This window comes from Panthera leo, chromosome D3, assembly GCF_018350215.1.
Source record: "Panthera leo isolate Ple1 chromosome D3, P.leo_Ple1_pat1.1, whole genome shotgun sequence".
Lineage (NCBI taxonomy): Eukaryota > Metazoa > Chordata > Mammalia > Carnivora > Felidae > Panthera > Panthera leo.
The window spans coordinates 33,423,223-33,437,796 of NC_056690.1; the positions used below are offsets into that span (position 1 = coordinate 33,423,223).

The 14,574-nt window shown below is 39.5% G+C and overlaps 1 protein-coding gene across 7 annotated transcripts in view; it reads right to left on the minus strand.

Annotated features, from left to right (window-relative positions):
* LOC122203049 (piezo-type mechanosensitive ion channel component 2) overlaps positions 1 to 14,574 on the minus strand; it is a 468,341-nt gene that overhangs the window by 182,807 nt on the left and 270,960 nt on the right. For all 7 annotated transcript variants that reach the window (XM_042909601.1, XM_042909598.1, XM_042909599.1 and 4 more), the window contains exons 6-7: positions 13,508 to 13,718; positions 11,527 to 11,740 (exon numbers count right to left, since the gene is read on the minus strand). In XM_042909601.1, the coding sequence (XP_042765535.1) occupies positions 11,527 to 11,740; positions 13,508 to 13,718 (425 nt within the window). The remainder of the gene's footprint in view (positions 1 to 11,526; positions 11,741 to 13,507; positions 13,719 to 14,574) is intronic.

Below are 14,574 nucleotides of genomic sequence, written 5' to 3' on the forward strand. Positions count from 1 at the left end.
AACTAAAAAGCTTCTGCACAGCAAAATACATCGTCAACAACATGAAAAGACAACCAATGGTATGTGAAAAAATGTTTGCAAACCATATATCTGGTAAGGGGTTAACATCCAAAATATATAAGAGACTACCACAAGTCTATGGCCATAAAAAATATAACCCAATTTCACAATGGGCAAAGAACCTGAATAAACATTTCTTCAAAAAATATATATATATATTTATATTTTATATATATGAATATATATAAAAAAAATATATATATTCATAAATATATATATATATATATATATATATATATATATATATATATATATGGAGGATCCTCAAAAGTTAAAAATAGAACTATTGTATGATGGGGGTGGGAGGGAGGGGAGGGTGGGTGATGGGTATTGAGGAGGGCACCTTTTCGGATGAGCACTGGGTGTTGTATGGAAACCAATTTGACAATAAATTTCATATTTAAAAAAATAATTCCATTTCTGATAATATATCCAAAGGTAAAGAAAATGCTAACTGGAAAAGATATCTACACCCTCATACTCACAGAAGCTTTATTTACAATAACCAAGACATGGAAACAGACTAAGTGTCCATCGATTGATGAATGGATAAAGTTGTAGGATATATATGCCATGGAATATTTTTCAGCCATAAAAACAAGGAAATCCTGTCATTTTTGACGACACAGATAGACCTTGAGAGCATTATGCTAAGTGAAATATGTCAGACATAGAGAGACAAATACTGTATGATCTTACTTACATGTGAAATCTAAAATCAACCAACCAACCAACCAACCAACCAACAAAAAACCCCAAACTCAGAAAAGAGTATCAGAATTATGGTTACCAGATGTGGGGAGGGGGAGGGGAACTGGAGGAAGGTGCTCAAAAGGTATAAAATTTCAATTATAAAATAAATATTAGGGATGTAATGCACAACCTGACGACTGTAGCTAAGCCTGCTGTGTGATACATAGCAAAGTTGTTAAGAGAGTAAATTCCTAAGAGATCTCATCACAAAGAGAACATTTGTTTCCTTTTTTCTTTATTTCTTTCTTTTCTGTTTATTGTATCCATATAGGAAGACGGATGTTAGTTGAATGTATTGTGTTAATCATTTCATAATATACATAAATCATACCACCACGCTGCATGCCTTGAACTTATGGTGATGCATGTCAAATATCTCTCATTAAAACTGAAGAAAACCGTACTGTGTATGCTTTCTACACAAAATACTACAGAGAAAAGTAGAACTAACATTTCTTAATCACCTCCGGATTGTCGGGCTTGGGCAGACCTTTATTTGCATCATCTCATCAATATTACCATGGCTCCCCTATTTTTAAAACAAAGTCTAGGGGAATTAAGAAACAAAAATCAAAGTCTCTCAACAAATAAGAGATAAACTGGATCCCCGAGAAACACTGAACGTGAACCGAAATCTCTAATTTCTTCAAAAGTGAACGCTGCTTACTGCTTTAGCTGTGTTAACTTTAACCACCAGGGACAAAGCTATTTTTGAATTTTCTAAATAAATACATGTAGAAGTATCATTTTTTTTCTCAAGCAAAAACTAAATATTTGCCAACACCACAAGTAAGGAGCCACATGTACTGTAGCCACCTTAGTTTTTCACTGAACTTGACATTCACAAACTGGGGACATGTACCACAGACCACAGCAGTGGGGCTACACTGGGTGCACTGAAAGTGACAGTGACCTTTCTGGGAAATAATTTTCCCATACATCTCATAAGCAGTGGTTCCATCTGTGGCTGGGAGTTCAGGAAAAGCCTAAACAAATTTTACCTCATTTTGGTGCACAAGGACATGAAATGCAAGGGGTACAGGAGACAGCGCACAAAACAGATTAAACAGGGATTTCCTGAAAACCATGTGATCAGCAGTGTTAGAGGCTGAGAGTCCCCAGGCCACCCAGACCAGAACCTAGCAGGGAGACACATTCATGGACACATCATTATGGTCTAGTGCAACAAATGGGAGGAAGCAAGTTTGCATAGAGTAATTGCCCAGAAGATAATTCTTGTTCCTCACAGAAGGAAACCTGGAAGGTTCCAGAAGGAGGTGTATGTGCTAGGTTTTGAGGGAAGAGTAGGAGCGAGTGGGATGAGGAAGTAGAAGGACATTTCCAGTGAAGGAAACAGCACAAGGGGCAGAGTAGCTTAATGAGCTCAGGGAGCTGCATATGAGATGCCAGATAAGGCTGCAATCACCAGACGTGGGAAGTTAGTCTGAATAGGAAAAATATTTTATGTGTGTTAATATGATGTTTACAATAATAAAATCAGCTCCACATTGCCCAGCATTTGGTGACTCTTCTCCTGTTTGATACAATACTCTTCTCTGAGACAGGCAGTATTCTCATCCCTATTTCATAGATTAGGAAATACAAGCACAGAGCATTTGGTAATGTGGTGACCAGATTCTCTGTTTAGAAAGCAACAGGGCCACTCCTGAGCTGTTGGACTCCAGAGAATGGGTTTGCAAGCATCAGTGTAATCCTCTCAATATCACATTAGGAGAAAGTAGACCCCCCACTTTATCCTCGATAACAGGGCTAGCATTCGGGCAAAAAGGTCCTGCCCTGTTGCAGTGTGTGTGTGTGTGTGGTGTGTGTGTGCGTGCGTGTGTGTGTGTGTGTGTGTGTGTGTGTGTGTGTGTGTATGCACGTGTGTGGTGAGCTGTTCTTGTACATATGAACCCAACAGAGTGAGACACAACTGTCAGGTCAATCACTGTAATCCTCACAGAGAATAGAGTAGATTTTCTATGAAAACGGAAAGGAGACCCCTCCTGAGAGATGCTCTTAGTAAGTAAAACATGAGCAGTTTGGTCCACAACATTTAATCAAGACTGAAATTCAGGAAAGCGATGTTGGGAAGTCTTAGGTCTCTAAGTTAGATAGACATCCTGTGCCAAGGCTTGTCCACCTGGTCAGAAGCAGTAGCTGCTTCACACGTAATATCAGGTGTCACAGCTGGGCAGGGCACCCCATTTCCCAGGGATCCGGGATCCACAACACACCATCCTAAGTGGCCATAAGGTTGTGCAAATTGCCCAGATGGACTCAGGGGTTCAAGTATTTGCATTCGACGGATTTCCCATTTCTCTGTGGAAAGTCAACTTCTCTTCTGGCTTCTATTGTTCACCTTTCAGACAAATGCAAGTGAACTCTGCCTGAGACCTTTGAACAAGTCACTTAACCACTAAGAATCTTTAAAAAACGAAACCCAGAGTCTGGTTATCATTATATCACCTACCAACTCTACAGTTCGATAGATACCTACCAGTGCCATCTTTCAGCAGGAAGGCAAAGGAAAAGGGTCAACTTCTTTGGGTGAATTTACATTTTTTACTGTGAAAATGGCCTGCTTTTACCTTTGTTTTTCCCCACATGCTGGACTGCTGTCAGATGAAATTCTTGCCAACTGGTCTCCATTGAAAACAATTTAGTCTTTCTGTGCTGTTTTTGTAACTAAACCTCAGATTACCCCAAAGCAAGACAGGCAGGCACAACATAGCCATCTGGGGCTGGGGTCCAAAAGTGCATTCTTTTAAATAACCTGAATTCTATAACAGTTTGCGAAGCAAACCACAGTCGACCCAACATAAAAACTGATTGTGCTGTTTCATTTTCTAAAGGACCCACTGGCTTTCTCCAAATGGGAGAGAAAGACATACAGCACTGGGGCCTCAGAGGATCTGAGGCGGATTCTGTGCTGACAGTAGAGACCCCCACATGGGGGCTCGAACTCAAGCACTGACATTCCTACATGTTACTGACATTTTTATGACTAGCATAAAAATAGTATAAATGTAATTAATGAGATCATACTCTTAATGTTGGTTTTTTAATGTTTTTCATAGAATAGTTTACTCATGATGTTGGAGTTTTAGATTTTGCTTTTTCTTTTTTACATTGTTTTTACACTGAAATAAACATAGCTTTTCCTTCACTAAACATAACGCATTTTCTTATCATGATGATTTACTGAAATAGAACATAAAACGGATAACATGGGACAAGTCGTTGTGTATTTATTTTATACAGAATCCTACTTTCACAGAGAATGGCCTGAAACTCTCTCATTCCTTCCCCCTATTTCATATTCAAACTTCAGATCTTAAAGTGGAGAAAGCAACAAATGAACTCATTGAATTGGGCAAACAAGAGTCCAATGACTGCGGTCACTCCTGCGAATGTTCTTGAGAAAGTTCAGGACTTGGAATGAAAGCCAGTCAAAGTTCAAAAGAGACAATTTAAAGCATGGCCGAGGAATGCCTGGGTGGCTCAGTCAGTTAAGCATCTGACGTGGGCTCAGATCATGATCTCTCAGTTCTTGAGTTCGAGCCCCACGTGGGGGTCTCTATTGTCAGCAGAGTCTGCCTCGGATCCTCTGTCCTCTGTCTGCCCCTCCCCCACTTGCGTCCTCTCTCAAAAATAAATAAAAATCCTAAATGAATAATAAACAAATAAACAAAAAAGAATGGCCTACTCACTCATCTCAATGCTTGACATACACAAAATGTTCATTAATGGGGTCGAAAATTCAATGTATGCATTCCAAGTGCCTCCATCATAATTAAGAAAAGAGTAGGCATTTAGCCTCCCGCCACATCTTCCACCCTGGTCTGAGTTAGAACTTTTACCTGTTCTATCCAGATAACTCAAGATTAAAAAACAGGGAACCCGGGGCACCTGGGTGGCCCAGTAAGTTAAGGGTCCGACTTCAGCTCTGGTCATGATCTTGCTGGTTAGTGAGTTTGAGCCCCGTGTCGGGCTCTGTGCCGACAGCTCAGGGCCTGGAGCCTGCTTTGGATTCTGTGTCTCCCTCTCTCTCTGCTCCTCCCCTGCTCACGCTCTGTCTCTGTCTCTGTCTCTCTCAAAAATAAACATAAAATTTAAAAAAAACAGAAAAAAACCCTGCCCTTGGCCCCATCCCTACCCAGCACACCTTCTGCACTTTTAATACAGAAAACCTGCGGAGAAATGGTCTAAGACTCAAAGCTTCATAAATGTGGCCCGTCCTACAAGTAGAGAAACAGGTGAGGATAAACACATGTGCATCTGGAGAAATGTGAACACGAGCCCACCACCTTTACTCTTGCTTCGTCTTTCAAAACGGGAGGGGTTTGCTGTCTACAGAAATTCACCTGAGCCCTGGATGTTGCATGTAAGTGATGAATCACTGGGTTCTACTCCTAAAATCAATACTACGCTGTATGTTAGCTAACTTGAATTTAAATAAATAAATTTAAAAAATTCACTTGAAAATACAAATCTCTTTGGAAGAGATTACACACCGCATTAGCCAAGCCAAATTTTGTTTAGCTCACCATTTTTGTTAGGGAGACCTTCTAGAAGAACAGCTGTCACAGGGCTCTGTTCTATTAAACACACTATGTTGACTGGTATATTCTCGATCTTATATAGTTTGTGGATTTGTTCTGAAGTTTTATTTTGCTGGATAAACTTCAGAAGTGTGATCACTAATGTTTTTATATGGTTATAATATGCTACAACATTTTAGATTTGAGAAAAATAATCGTTTCAAATGCAGTGTCTTCACCTTTCCATAAGTACAATCATAACTATCAAATAATGAGCCCTGACTTTTGTTTTGGAAACATCTGGTCAAGTGGCTCCTATGTGAAAAAATGGAAGAGAATCACTAATTTTCCCCCTGAGGCGACATCACTCTCCTACTCTGCCTCCATGTGAACTTTGGTCTCCTGTCCATCCCATATGGCTGCTGGTCCCCACTCACCTTCTCAACACCCCTCCCTGGATAAACGTAATGGAAAAATTCCATCACAGGTTTGGATGGAGCTACAAGGAAGCTCATGATCGCTTGGTTGAAAGAAGAGCTCTCTCTAGAGAAAAATAAAACCCCAGATCTGTGCTACACCTAGGTATGGGATTTAAATGTACAATACCAGCCTGGTGAGGGAATCACAAACCAGTACGTTATCCTAACATTGGCCCAGGACCACTGAAACCTCCAGATCCCACAGCAGAGGTAAGCCCCAAACAGTCCTTCAGAGGCTCCTTCCCAACTGAGGGTACATGAGGTTGCACCTTGCTCATCAGGAGTTTTATTTACATTTAGAAGTAATGTGGGTGCACACCACAGTTTTACTGAAGACGGCAAAAATGAAGAATGATCTAAATCTACATGGTCAGTGAAATCATAAAAATCCAAGAAGAGAACACAGTCAGTAACCCCTCTGACAATGGCCATAGCTACTTCTTACTAGATATGCCTCCCGAGGCAAGGGAAACAAAAGCAAAAGTAAACTACTGAGACTGCATCAAAATAAAAAGCTTCTGCACAGTGAAAGAAACAAACAACAAAACTAAAAGGCAACCTACGGAATGGGAGAAGATACCTGCAAATGACATATCTGCTAAATGGTCAGTACCCAAAATATATAAAGAACTTACAAAACTCAACACCCAAAAAATGAATACTCTAATTACAAAACGAGCAGAAAACATGAAGAGACACTTTTCCAAAGAAGACATACAGATGACCGAAATACACATTGAAAAGATGCTCAACGTCATTCATCATCAGGAAAATACAAATCAAAACTAAAACGTTATGTCATCTCACACCTGTCAGAATGCCTAAAATCAACAACACACAAGAGAAGCAACAGGCATTTGAGAGGGTGTAGAGAAAGGGGACCCCTCTTGCACTATTGGTGGGAATGCAAACATAGGCAGCCGCTCTGGAAAACAGTATGGAGTTTCTTCAAAAAGTTAAAAATAGAACTACCCTATGATCTAGTAATTGCACTACTAAGTATTTACCCAAAGAATACAAAAATACGAATTCAGAGGGATACATGTACTCTGATGTTTACAACACCATTTTCTACAATAGCCAAATTATGGAAATAGCCCACTTGCCCATCGACTGATGAATGGATAAAGAAGACGTGGCATATTTATACAAGAGAATATTATTCAGCCATAAAAAAAGAATGGAATCTTGCCATTTGCAATGACATGGATGGAGCTACAGAGTATTATTCTAAGTGAAGTAAGTCAGTCAGAGAAGGGCAAATACCGTACGATTTCACTCATATGTGGAATTTAAAACAAATGAGCAAAGGGGAAAAAAAGAGAAAGGCAAACCAAGAAACAGACTCTTAACCATAGAGAACAAACTGATGGTTACCAGAGGGGAGGTGGGTGGGGGGATGGGTGAAATAGGTGATGGGGATTAAGGAGGGCACTGGTTGTGAGAAGCACCTGGTACCGTATGGAAGTGTTGAGTCATTATTACACTGTAAACCAATATTACACTGCATGTTAACTAACGGGAATTTAAGTAAAAACTTAAAAGCTTAAAAAAATAAAGTTAATGGAAAAATGGGGAAAAAATCTACATGGTCAGAAATCAGGGACTGACTATATCTACACATTCAAAGACTTCACTGCCTATGGAAATCACATTTTAGAAGAACATTTCATAACATGGGAAAATGTAGAACTTGAATAAGGCAACTTATAAAAGAGTACTTGCCTTATGATTCAAAGTTTGTTTTAAAAAGGCACATATATGCCTAGGAAAAATTCTGGGAGAATATAGATCCTGAAATAAATGGTATTTATTTCTGGAAGTTAGGATTACATTTTTAAAAGGTGGTTCTCCTTATCCTTCATTACATTTTTCCAAATAATCACCAAAAAATATGTATTATCCTAATGATGAACAAATCAATTCAATTTTTCTAAAAATAAAGGTAATTCTGACCAGAGATGCATTTGAAAGCTTTTGAGAAGACAAAAATGGCTTGGATTATTTTACGAACAGCCACATCCGAAGCTGGATATATGTGCTGGGGTCTCTGTGGTTATGAAATTTGTGACAAATGCCCATGCAAAATAAGTGTTTGTTTGCCACTTTCCAGTTGTTTCTTCTAACTCATAATTTGGGGTTAATAGCAATGCACTGGAATTGTGCCTTATGAAAAAGCTATTGTTTTAGAGATGTAAATTTCCAAGCTTTCTAGGACTAAAATGCAATGTCTTGTTATCACCAAGTTAACGGGGGGAGGGTGGGAATCTACAACATGGCAGTGTATTTATATTTATATTTATATTTATATTTATATTTATATTTATATTTATATCTATATCTATATCTATATATCTATATTTATATTTAATTGCTTAGCTCAAACTGTCCAGAGCCTGACAAGCAACTTAACTTTTAATGACTTAGCTCTACGAGATCATAGTAATGGACTTTTTAAAATGTTTAAACGGATCATCTACAAAATGTAATTATTAATTACAGGTAATATAATTATTATTACCTGTAATAAGTTATAATTATTTTGTTTGGGACAAGTCAAGTGAATAATCGACATGGTACGTTATTAGCCTATTGGGACTATTATTATCTACACCGTAGGTTGGCAAGCTCATTCACCACATATTTGGGTACAGCTGGTGAGCCAACAATGGTTTTTATATTTTTGAGTGGCTGGAAAAAGGCAGAAGAAAAAGACTATTTCATGAAATGCGAAAGTTAATATGAAATCCAAATTTCAGTGTTCACGCAGTTTTACTGGAAGAGAACCACACCCATTCTTTTAAATCTGTCCGTGACTGCTTTTGCACTACAACGGCTTCCTGAAAGAAATGCGACAAAGTCTCAAATATTTGTTAGTTGATCCTTTACAGAAACTGATGCTTTCAAGGTGGTTCTGAATATTATTTGTATTTCCCATCATCAGTCTCTAGATGGCAGAAAAGATCCTTAAACTGGGGGTTACTGGCATATAGAATATTTTTATATTCCCAATTAACTCACCCCCTGAAAGTCACCCCTTCCAACAGCACAAAACATTTTTTCTATACCTGTTCAATAAGCCCCAAATTAAATGCCTCAAAGAAACCAAAGGGTTCATTTAGCCTAGAACGAATGTCTGTACTGAAATTTAGCGTTTATTCACTACTGCCTAAAATAAATAAATATTACATAAATCTGCACCATTAAAGAGGCTGACCATATAGCTGACAAGTGAAATTGTAATATATTTAAAGTGTACAATGTGATGATTTGACATATGTGGACATTGTGAAATGATTACCTCAATCAAGTTAATTAACACATCAATGACCTCACCTAGTCATTTAAAAAAAATTTTTTTTAAGATTGACTCTTTTAGCAAATTTCAAGCATACAATATACAATACAGTACTATGAGGTACAGTGAGCCTGCTGTACGTTAGATCTTCACAATTTATTCACCTTATAATGTTCACCTTATAATCTCCAGAATTTATTAAACTTATTAATGAGTTTATACCCTTTTACCATCCTCTCCCCATTCCTTCCAACACGCCACCATTGGCAACCACTTTTCTACTCTGTTTCTATCAGTTGACTCTTTTGCTCAGTTCCATATATACGTGGACAAATAGACAGCATTTGTCTTTCTCTAACTTATTTCAATAGCAGAAAGTCTTCAAATTTCATCCATGTTATCATCAATGGAAAGATTTCCTTCTTTTTTAAGACTGAATAATATTTCATCATGTGTATACACATACATACACGCACATACACACACACACACACACACACACACACACTCCACATTTTCTTGATCCATTCACCTGTCGACCGGCACTTAGGTTGTTTCCATATTGTGGCTTCTTAGTTTTAATGTGTCTATAAAACATTCTTCTCTTTATAGACTGAATTACACTTGTTAAACCTCCACATTATGCCAATAGGTTTAGAATTAGTTACGCTGTGTGTGTATTGGGTACTAACTTGTTTTAACAGAATATAAGAGGTTTTAGGACTTGAATTTTCTCCTAGTGTTCGGTAGACATAGCTACAAACTAGACAGATTTTATTACATGAATCAGTAAGAGCAAGGTGAGTGGGTCTGCACACACACATCGCTGCTTCATATTTACTATCACATAAAAAACAGATGGGGATCCCTCGAAAGAAGGATGCAAATCTATACCATCAACATGATAGCATGACTCATGTTCTTTGAAATTCCAAGTTCCTCATTTCTCTGTTCACACACTGTTCACCCCCCTCACATTCCCTTCTGCCATTTCTGCCGCCGTTTACTTTTCCTGTAACTTCCAGGCATAAACTTTTCCACAGAAGTAGAGAAGTTAACATAGGACAATGGATACCCCAATGGCCAATCCCCTGGTTTAAGTAATTTTATTTGTCTCTCTTTCCTGCTTCTCTTTCCCTGCCTCTCCCTCCCTTTCTCTCTCCCTCTCTCATGTCTGTTGCTAAACCAGTAGAAAGTTGCAGACATCATGACACTTCACTCCTAAATAATTCACCACATATCTCCTAAAATAATAACATTTTCCTGTATGCCCACAATATAATCATACACATAAGAATTAACAATAGTTCTAGGGGTGCCTGGGTGGCTCAATCAGCTAAGCATCTGGCTCTTGATCTTGGCTCAGATCATGATCTCATGATTCATGTGATAGAGCCCCACATGGGGCTCTGCTTGGGATTCTTTCTCTCCCTCTCTCTCTGCCGCTTCCCAAGTGCTTGCTCTCTATCTCTCAAATAAATTTAAAAACAGTTTAACAATAATTCTATACAATCAGCTAATAACCAGTGAATATTGAAATATCTCCATTTAACCTTAAAATGTCTTTTAGAGATCTGCGGTTGACCAGGATGTAATGTAGAGTCAGGCTTCACATCTGGTTGCTGGGTTTCCCAAATTCTCCTTTAAAACTACAGGAGTCCCTGCCCCCACTGCCTCGACACACACTTCTTTTTATGATGCTGAGTTTTTTTAGAGACCAGATCATTTGCTTTATAGAATCCACATTCTGGATTTCTCTGATTGTTTTCCTCTGGAGTCATTTAAACTACTTTTCTTTAAACATTTTTTTAATGTTTATTTATTTTTGAGAGAGAGAGAGTGTGTGCATGCGTGTGCACGTGAGTGGTGGGGGTGGGGGGCACAGAAAGAGAGGGAAACACAGAATCTGTAGCAGGCTCCAAGCTCTGGGCTGTCACCACAGAGCCCGACGCGGGGCTCGAAACGTGGACTGTGAGATCATGACCTGAGCTGAAGCCGGACACTCAACCGACTGAGCCACCCAGGCGCCCCTGCCCTTGTTATTATTTTTAATGCTCTATTTGGTGTGTGAGACCATCCTCCAGCTGGATGCTTTAACATGTTGTTATTATTCTTTGATGCAAAATGTTCTTCTGGGATCTTTTTCCACAGCTGAGACCAAACAGCAGCCTCCCCTCTCTTCCATGTCTCAGCAGCACCTCCATTTGAAGAGACCTCCCACTTCCTTTTGGACTTTGTCATTCAATAACTTGAAAGTGCTACATTGCTTCCCCCACCCCCACCGACCCTTTGCGGAACACATCAATGGGCATCAAGAGGAACCCTTGCAAATTCAAACAAGATCATAAAGGAGAGTCAGTTGTCCTTGAAATGTCTTAACGTTTTGTCTTACCTTGCATAGTAGTCATTGGGTGGAACTGCTTCTTGAAAGAATTGGAACTGGTATAAATAAAGTCCAATCAAGTGCCCCGCAGTGAAAATAGCCAGCAGCACACAGAGACAGCTGAACAGCAATGGATCAAATGTCCGGCACCAGGACCACCAGGTGCACAGACCCAAAAATACAAAGAAGTACACAGATGAGGTCAAAGATGGCAACATCATACCTAAGGAAGAAGAGATGTGATCATGAAAAATCGCATGGAACTGGGAAATCATTCACCGCTCGAGACATGTTCCTATTGGAGATGATGGACATTTCCTTCATATGCTTTCCGGTGTGGATCCAGTGATTAAAATGGGAATCCCATTTCATTTATAAAATCAGAGCTAATACTATTTTTGTTGTGCAAAAGATCACACATAAAGTGGTATTTGTTAATATAGGGAAACACAGGATGTTGCCAGAAATTCTTCCCGTGCTGTTTGGCAGAGCAAGTATCTACTTTTCATACAGTAAAGTTAGCACAGTTACTTGCCTGTTTCCATCTTTCTACTTCTCCCCCCAATTCTTTCCAGGATACTTGTGTGCCCATTCCAACTTACCCTGATACCATTTTTAAAAATGTTTACTTATTTATTTTTGTGAGAGAGAGAGATTGAGAGAGTGCAGAAGGGGCAGAAGGAGTGACCGACAATCCCAAGCAGGCCCCACACTCCCAGGGCAGAGCTTGACATGGGGCTTGATCTCATGAACCCTGAGATCATCACCTGAGCCAAAATCAAGAGTTGGAGGCTTAACCGACTGAGCCACCAGGAGCCCCTCCCTGATATCACTTTTTATAATAACTTACTTTTTTGGGGGTAAGTTGGATTCATAAAATTATTCCATCTATGGCAAAGTCTCACTAAAACTTTGCCCTACCCAATGAAATCTGATTCATACTATTACCAAAAGGGGACATGGAAAATGAGGGAATTTTTTTTATAGGCATTTAAAAACCTTTGTAGGGGGCGTGTTGAAATGACTCTTCATTAAAATATTGGGATATTTCTTGAGAAATTCAATTCTCTTTTCCACTTTTTAATTTTGCTATTTAAAAAACTGTCACATTGTTTCATCTTGTGCAATTTCAAGGAAGCGGTATGGACCCAACTTCCCAGTGGCTCTGGAGCAGCCGCCAGCAGCAAGATGGAAGGAGGGAGAAAATGGAGATAACATTATTATGGAACAAGCAGTCAGCAGCCAAGATTTAAAGGAAGTGAGTGTCTGTGCTGCAAGATTACAATCTAACTGAGGAAGAAAAATAGTATATCCTGGAGAGTTAAATTAAGACTCCTAATGACCCAGTGTAAACAGACGTGCTTTCAGAATGCACACATGTGGCTCTCTGGAGAGTATACTGACATTGTTCATCGTAGCCGATCGCCATTCACGGGCTCTGGGGGAGGAGAACGGTGGTCTTTCTGATCTACGTATAAAACATAACATCACCTAGATATGGAAAAAGATTGCTTTATGGAGGTTAATAGAAACGAACCAAGGGGCACCTGGGTGGCTCATTCGGTTAAGCGTCTGACTTCAGCTCGGGTCATGATCTCGCGGTCCGTGAGTTCGAGTCCCGCGTCGGGTTCTGTGCTGACAGCTCAGAGTCTGGAACCTGCTTCGGATTCTGTGTCTCCCTCTCTCTCTTTCTCTCTCTCTCTCTGCCCCTCCCCACTCTTGCGCTCTCTCACTCTCAAAAATAAATAAACAGTAAAAAAAAAAAAAAAAAATTAAAAAAAAAGAAACCGACTAAAAACACAAACATGAGAACTGAACAGGAAAAATTATTTTTGTGTGTGGTGTGTACACGTGGCCGGTTTTACAAGTTATGGCTATGAGTTTGGTGTTCTGGAATGAGGCTCTTTCCTTCGGCATTTTCTCCTCAGCCTTGTCTTTCATGACTCACCAAAGTGCTACCTGTGTTCCAACCCATACTGGAAACTCTCACCTGATGAACCGAGTAAAATGGTCACCACAACTTTTCCAGCAGTGGTTATCATGTTGCCGATAAACTCCTTAAGCTTGGAGGCCACCGAGGCGAGTCTGCGGAACATTTTTAACTTTGTGCTCTCTTCCACCTCGCCTTCCACACCGTCCCCTTCATCTAAATCCTCTTCGTAGATCAGTGCCTCTTCTGGATCTATTTTTTCTCCTCCGGCCTAAATAAAGGGGAAACAGAAAACACTGCAGTCCAGAACTCTGCCTACCACCCCGCAGATTATATGGTTTGTAATTTATGGGTCAGTCAGTGAGGTGAGCTTCACAAACCAGGGGAAAAATGCAGACAACCACCAAAGTCCCCCCAGGTCTCTGCCAGTCCCTGTGTAAGCCCAAGTCACTTGGATCTTTCCTGAAGAAGTAAACAGGAAACATCACCAATCACAGAACCCATAACAACATGGTACTGAGCCACATGAACTCACTTTTTATAGTCAGAGGAAGAAACTGTCTGAGACGTCTATTAAAACCTTAGCTTTCATCAATCTTGGTTTGGTTCCTCTCATTTAAAGTGTTTGCCACCAGGGGGATAGGTAGTTTGATTAAAGTATCCATGGCTTTACCCAAAATGGTGGATCAAATCTGTGCTTGTGCAATCCCTTTTCTTTCTGAAGTAAATTTTGTCCACTATGTTAGTATCTCCTGGTCAGAGGAGGGTGAGTGCTCTTAGGTCACCTGACTAGATATACAGTCACTTCCTAATTTATCCTTTGACAGAATGATATACTGGTTCGATCCTGGGTGATTCGGCACCTCAGTAACATCCTCATAGATGTAGGGAAGAAATACAGGGGTAGAACATACAATTTTTTATATATTATTTTAAACTGGGTATACTGATGTGTTTTTGTCTGTTTTGTTTTTAGAGACTACGTAGAAATATTTTTTTTTTGGCTAATTATAGTATTTCCCTAGAAGTCTTAGGATTTTTTTTTTTTTTAAGTTGTTAGAAATATAAACCATCACCTAAGACTAAAGGTTGTTTTAGGTGCTCAGACTCTCTTTGCTTTTGCCCGT